Below are 7,563 nucleotides of genomic sequence, written 5' to 3' on the forward strand. Positions count from 1 at the left end.
TAAAATAAAATAATAATAAAATAAATAAATAAATACATTTGTTACAGAGAATGTTTTACAATGTCTTTTTCAGTAAGGTCTACATTTCCATTTTACATGATATTTGTGTATGGCTCCCATAGCTGATCAAAGTCTTTCCGTCTACCCTTAGCAATGTAAGTTAGCCTTTCCAGTCCGATACAGTTCGATAACTCCTTTGTCCACATTTTCATAGATGGAGCATCCATACTCTTCCAGCCTAATGCAATAACTCTTCTGGCTTGAAGGAGACCAAAGTCTACAAGTTTAATCTGCCTTGATGTTTGTATAACGTCCATTGGATATATTCCAAGAATACAAAGTTTTACATTCAAAGGAATTGCAATATTAAACATGTCTGACAAACATTTTATAACCTCCTTCCAAAAGTTTTGTATCTTTGGACATTCCCAGAAGCAATGATATAGTGTACCTTTATCGTCCAAGCATTTAGAACATATATCTGGAATATTAGCAGACATTTGATGAAGTTTGACAGGTGTTATATAGGTTCTCATTAACCATTTATATTGAAGTAATTTAAACCTTGTATTTATTGTCTGCGTTTGTGCTTTAAGACAAGCATAGTTCCAGTCTTCCTCATCTATATCTTCCTGTATATCCATTCTCCAGGCATTTAATTTGTCCAATGTTGATTCAGTACTGTTTCACCATTAAATTATAGTACACAGATACGTGACCCTTACCTTCTAAATTTCCGAGAGTTATTTCCTCTAATTTTGATAAAGATGGTATACAGATGATCTGTTCTTCTTTTGATGACATGTAACTTTTCAACTGTAAATACTTAAAAAAATGCTTTTGGGGAATTACATATCTCTGGCATAGCTGATCAAAAGAAAGTAGAACTCCATCTTCATATAAATCCATAATTTTCTGAATGCCTCTAATATTCCATATCTTAAATCCTCCATCTTTATTACCAGGTGTAAATTGTTCATTACCCCAAATAGGAGTAAATTGGGATAATCTCGGCATATCACCTATATGCTTATGTGCAGCATGCCAGACTGAAACAGTATTTTTAAGGAAAGGGTTATAACTATATTTGATTGATATATATACAAATAAAAACAATAGTAATAAATATAATATACATAAATATAATATAAATAAATATAAACAATAGTTTTTGTTTTTTTGTTAATTATTGTGAATCCAATTAAGGTTAATTTGACCTGACTATAACAACTGTACTATTTTAACCTAATACAAGGGCTAAGTTAAACCAGCAAACCCAGTGATTTACTCAGGTTTTGCAGCTCCCAGAACACCCCAGAAATCATCAAAGAAACCCTTTTGTAAAACACTAGGTTTTCTAGCTTTTTGTAGGTTTGGCGCATTACTTTCTAGTTTCCTGTACCCTGTGAAATGAAAGCAGATCAGCGTTTTGTGTGCATAATAACAGAAGATATCATCTTCATTGATCTGACACTGATACCTCCTGTATCTCAGACATCCAATACAGGTCAGATTAAAAAGTGTTTGTATTTTACTTCACCTCTTACCTCGTGGTATATTGAAGGCTTGGAGAGAGACGGTATGGTGAATGACAGCAGCTTTCCATTTCCTTTACTGTCCACAATTTCCTGTAACACAAGACGTACATATAGTGTATGTCAACTTTAGATACTGAATTTCAGGAAAATGCAGGTAATGCACAATCACCAATCTCTCACCAGGTTATAGATCCCCAGTAGCAGGGCTTCCACGCAGCCATTGCGGTAGCGCTCTCTACTGGCAGAATGCCACAAGAACACCCAGATGAGCTCAGGCAGGAACTGCAGAGTAAACCGACGCAAACCCTCCTCTGAGCTCCGGTACAACTCAAACAACTGATGACACACCGGAGCCAGCAGCTAGAGAGGAAGAGACACAAAGAAGACAATGACAAAAAGTAAAAGAGACAGTACGGGACACAGGAACCGAGAGGAACACTCCTTTACAACATGAATAAAAAAAACACACAAGCATAAGGGAAGCAGCATATTTAAGACAAACTATAAAAATTCAACTGATATATTATAATATGATATGAAATTATATGAAATAATATTAAATCACATTATATTCCTTTCCTTGCAAATCTTGCTGTCACATTGCTCTTTTTAAGGGACAAAAATGTTTTTCATAATATATATATACACAGTATATATATATATATATATATATATATATATAAACGATTACGTTATTCATTAACATTTTGAATTTGCTTTTATTCTAACATTTTTGGTTTTCATTTTAATTTCAGATTAAGTTTGTCATTTTTATATGCTTTTGTCATTTTTATATATTTTTTAATATTTCTATTTAGCTTTCTTTTTGATTTCAGTTTTAGTCATTTTAGTACTTCAACTTATTTTATTCCAATTAGTTGCAAATGCAACATTTCTCATTTTAAGTTTTTTAAGCTTAAGTGTTTCATTTAATATTTGTAGTTTAATTTCAGCATAATTTCAATCAATGAAAAATATTTTTAATAGTTTTAATTTTTCAGTTAATGATAACAACACTAAATACTCTGAATAAATAAATCAAGTCCTATCTCAAATCATGCCTTTTCAAACCACCTCTGAATGCGCATATCACCACGTGCTTTCAGAAGGAATCATTACCCAACAAAAGACCCTTTTGACAAGAAAATACCCATAACATTCTTATATTAAACATAAATCTGGCCTGAAGTGTTTCAAGCGCTTCATCATACCTCACTGCTGGGCTGCTCCTGAATAACAGCGTAGAGAGCAGGTACAAGAGCTTTCTTCAGACGCAGGCTGCCACAATAGCTGCGGATTTGATCGTCAGGTAACGTCTAAGGAGGAGAAACCGTGGTTGTCATGACTAAGCAGCCTCAACCTGAATCGGCCTGGAATTGAATTAACTTGGAGGCTGAAAATATTCCTCCATTAAGTTCTGAGATTCCGAAACCAAATGTGGTTAATGGGACACTGCGCTCAGATCACTGGGAAGGGAGGACTTCATTTGAGTGAGCTATATAAAAAATTTCATATTAAAGGGGAAGCCCATTTTCCACAAGTTGATATGATTCTTTAGGGTCTTAATGAAAAGTCTGTAACATAGTTTGGTTAAAATTTCTCAATGGTAGTGTAAAAAACACCTTTTTTACCCTGTCAAAACCAGCTCTTTTCAGAGCAAGCCGTTTTGTAGCATTTTCCTTTAAATGTTAATGAGCTCTGCTGACCCTGCCCCTCTCTTCTGAGCTGCTCAAAGAGGAATCGTTTACTTTAGCCGCATTCATCGTGAAACTTGCTAATTAGCACATTATTAGGAAAAGCGATTTGCAAAGATTCATTAAAAAACCTTATACTCACTTCTTCTGTAGGTTAAGCTGGATCACGAATGATTCGCGCGAACATAGACGCATTTAGGTAGATCGGGGGCGCATTCCCTTCAAAAACAAACGTAATCCACTGCGTCTTCAGCGGCTCAGATGTCAGGAGTAAATGACAACTGCTATGTTCATTATTACATCCAACAACAGAACACCTCAATCGCTTAAGAGTCATTCTTGTCTACATCTGCTCCGGCGGTGAAACAATGGCGGACTGATGACAGCTCACTCAGGGCGGGTCTAAGGTAAGACACCAGTCCAGTCTGTGATGAAACACTACTGTCAATCAAACTGTCGTGGGAGGGGCCTGTCTGTGTGACATCACACAGACAGGCATCTGAGATCGGCTCAATTTGAGAAAGTAAAGATTTTAGTAGATTAAAAAATAAACACTGGGTGGATTTTTATCATTATAGGGTGGTTGTGTACACACACTGCCAACACACATTTCAATTCAAACAACTTGTAAAAGTGCATGTAGCATCCTATGACCCCTTTAAATCCTGCAAGGATGTCAAACCTCTCACCTTGAATTCTGAGAGCCATTCCTCCACCACACCACGCTCTGAGCAGAGCATGGTCCTCCTGAGAGAGAAAATAAGGAAAAGGTGAAGGGAGTACGAAAATATGTACAGAAAAAAAATGTAATAAATGAAGATTATTACCTCTCTTGCACCAAAACCATGGCCTAAAATTATCTTTTTTGCCACAATGTCAGTATCATTGAATTAAAAAAATTGGCCAGGCAAATTTATTTTCTCAACAACCATGAAAATATACAGTATTTTGCATTATTCCATTAAGTGATGCAAATCAGTTTTATGGCTAGTTTTAATGTCATTTTCTCTGACACAGGTTTTACATACTATTATAAGTTTAGACACACTTGGACTTAATTTATAAATTGAATAGTTAATTTGATCTTTAAAAAACATTTGATCTAAAAGTTTATGCTTAAATACTTAAAATAGTTTTACAGACAAATATAAAGTATATCTACAGTACACCATCAGTCAAATGTTTGAGGGCAGTACGATTTTTAAAGAAATTAATGCTTTTATTCAGTAATGATACTGATAATGAGATTTCTATTCCAAATAATTGCTGTTCTTTAGAATTTTCTATTCATCAAAAACAGTATCATGGTTTCCACACAAATATTATGCAGCACATTGACAATAAAAAAATATATTTATTAGAATGATTTCTAAAGGATCGTGTGACACTGAAGACTGGTGTAATGGTTGTAATGTAATTTCTTATTATTATCAATGTTAACAGTTGTGCTGCATAGTATTTTTGTGGAAACCATGATACCGTTTTTCACAGGATTTCTTGATGAATAGAAATTTATTTGGAATAGCCATATAGACCAGCATAAACCATCTAAGACCAGATGGGTTTCTTTAGCAAGGTTGAACTTCTTCAAAGAATCCCTGGAAATATACGATTTGATTTGCTTACCATTTTTGGGTCAATACTGCACTTAATTCTTACTCCTTCAGATGTGTTATTCAGTGATTTAGATTTATTATTGTTTTAATATGTGCAAATTGGCCAGACCGTTTTAGTGTTCATTTTGGCTCACCTGCCTCAAACCCAGCTCAGAAGTGTAGATGAGGAGAGATGTGGCTCAGATTCTCCATGTCTCTTGATCTCTGGTCAAACAGCCTGCAGATAAAAAGAAGACACACATCCCGCTCATAAGAAAACTCCATTAAAGCTCACACACCTGCCAGACACATAAGCATCACGGTTACTACAGCGACTGTTGGCTCATGTTCCAAACTGAGCGTTTAATATTGCAAACACACACACAGGTGTTACCCCATTCAGTCCTAATACAGGATGTCTGTGTTTATGCATGTTTGTGTGCAGCTCTTAAAATGGCAGGCTCTGCATATGGCAGTGTGTTGTGAGGGGGAGAGTGCTGTGCTCTGATTAGACAGCAGCGCTGTGTTGGGGGTTTGGGAGTGAATCTGAGGTGAACAGAACAGATGCTTTACACGCTAAACAAAATCTTGTGCTGTTGAGACATGTCCTGAGATAGCCTAGAGGAAGCAGAGGTTACTGCACTTACAGCTAGTGTTATATGCGGTCATTTAAAGCTTTGCATGTATACATGTATATACACACACATAAAGCTCCCAATAATCGAATAAGCTTTGTGTTTTGTTACTTTTAAGAAACAGTGTCAAATTCTGTCCATTTTATCATGAAATTCAAATAATTAAGGCTGGGTTTTGACACAAATTTCACGATTCGATTCGATTCACATTCACAATCTTGCGATTAGATTCGATTACCAATTCGATTCGATTCAATATCGATTATTTTGGATATATATCAGGTACAGTACATGCCAAATTTTCTCAAGGAAAAAAAATGCTGTAAAATTTACATGAGAGTCAGTTGGTACTATATTACTATAATATTGAAGGTTAAAATTGACTTATTTGTTAAAATTACACTTAATTAAGTTACAATTACATAATATTTCTACTTCAATTCGTTTTTGTGAAATATAAACAATGGCAGCTGTCATAAAAACGTGATGGATTTATTCAAACATAAATTAAACACTGAAGAACAGTAAAATTTATAATGAATATGTTATATGGTGCATATATTTAGCAAAATGCCCCTCTCTACAGTTTATTTTTCTATCTGACTATGACGTTACGTGACATTGTTTACAAGCCGTTACATTGACGTCTTTGTGCGGCTAAAACACTGATTGAACGATTACATGAGACAGGATACGGATTGTAAAGTTGTACTCTTTCTTTTAACTTACCTTTGGATGTTTAGTCATGTTTATTTTGTGCTGAAGCTGGTATTAATGTGGAGGAGATGATCAGTTCACATGTGCTATGCGCTACGCGCTGCTGCGTCTGTTGATCGAGGCCCTACAGCGATCTGTCACTCTACATTAAACAGCGCCAAAACGGCATTTATTGTTTAAATACTGCAATACAATGGACAGAATTATTATAGGCCTATTTTAGCAATGAATTGGAGTAGAAACATAATATTAAAATTAGATTTAGAAGTAAATGTAAAGCCTGCTCTGTTGTTCATTGTAACCTTTAAGATGATATTAATGTACAAGTAACACACACACTTTAAACAAATCTCCAACAAGAAAATTTATTATTTATTAATTATTATAGTATACACACACTTTAAACAAATCTCAAACAAGAAAATGTATTATTTATTAATTATTATAGTAATTATACAATTACTGTAGTTTTTATGATTTCATATTATTTGCAAATTAACATTTAACAGTTAAAACTTAAAGTAAAGTAAAACTTTTACAGAATACCAGGAAGCAACCCTCTACATTGCGAGTAAATCACTCGCATATGCGACTAAATCTTCACTCTGTAATAACTGCCATTTTGACAGTCTTTGATGTGGCATGACAGATCGCTGAATAGGACCCTCGGTTCAAACAGCAGCATGGAACGTGAATGAACGCGATCATCTCTTCCTCTTTATTACTAGTTATAACACTAAATAAACACGAATGAACATCTCACATATCATGTAATATCTCAGTGTTTCAACTGTTGAAAGACGTCAATAAACAGCTTGTAAATAATGTCACAATGTCATTGACCAAATCATTCAGCATGCACAGCTCACTAGAAAAAAAATGAATGAGCATTTCGCTAAATATATTAGCCTATATATTCATAGTTTACTTAACCTGTAGTTAACTCTTAATTATTTAATAAATATGTCATGAAAACAAGTTGTGACAGCCACTGTGTCAATTAGGGCTGCACGATTAATCGAATGCGATTGTCATGCGCATTTTGATAGTAATGTTGGTTCTGTAATCAGCAGGAAATCATCATCACGTGCTTTCAGATGGAGCAGGATTTACTACACATAGCCGTAGTTCACTGACAAGTTACGCAAAAAAAACGCAGCGAGAGAGGGAGAGAGAGAATTGACGCGCTACCTATGCGCGCTACATGTAAACGATATTCTTTGTTGTATTTTCCTGTCAAAATAGTTATTTTGGAATTCCTTTGGAATTCTTCCGCTTTTAACAACTACCGCTTTCTCCGGTAGTGGGCGGAACTAATACGCAAACGGCAATCTCATTGGCTGGCGCTCACCTATTATCGTCCCTGTTTTGATTTCAGCAAATC

The 7,563-nt window shown here is 35.0% G+C and overlaps 1 protein-coding gene across 2 annotated transcripts in view; it reads right to left on the minus strand.

Annotated features, from left to right (window-relative positions):
* The window catches only part of LOC107751106 (protein FAM126B-like), a 23,087-nt gene that overhangs the window by 11,992 nt on the left and 3,532 nt on the right, over positions 1 to 7,563 (minus strand). Inside the window, exons 2-6 of one of the 2 annotated variants that reach the window (XM_016566706.1) lie at positions 4,983 to 5,065; positions 3,922 to 3,978; positions 2,750 to 2,854; positions 1,719 to 1,898; positions 1,548 to 1,628 (exon numbers count right to left, since the gene is read on the minus strand). In XM_016566706.1, coding sequence (XP_016422192.1) covers positions 1,548 to 1,628; positions 1,719 to 1,898; positions 2,750 to 2,854; positions 3,922 to 3,972 — 417 coding nt within the window. In that variant the 5' untranslated portion in view covers positions 3,973 to 3,978; positions 4,983 to 5,065. Of the gene's footprint in view, positions 1 to 1,547; positions 1,629 to 1,718; positions 1,899 to 2,749; positions 2,855 to 3,921; positions 3,980 to 4,982; positions 5,066 to 7,563 lie in introns of both variants that reach the window. The other variant, XM_016566707.1, reaches the window with a different exon arrangement.

Source organism: Sinocyclocheilus rhinocerous, unplaced genomic scaffold, assembly GCF_001515625.1.
Source record: "Sinocyclocheilus rhinocerous isolate Xijiao unplaced genomic scaffold, SAMN03320098_v1.1 scaffold1413, whole genome shotgun sequence".
Taxonomy (NCBI): Eukaryota; Metazoa; Chordata; class Actinopteri; order Cypriniformes; family Cyprinidae; genus Sinocyclocheilus; species Sinocyclocheilus rhinocerous.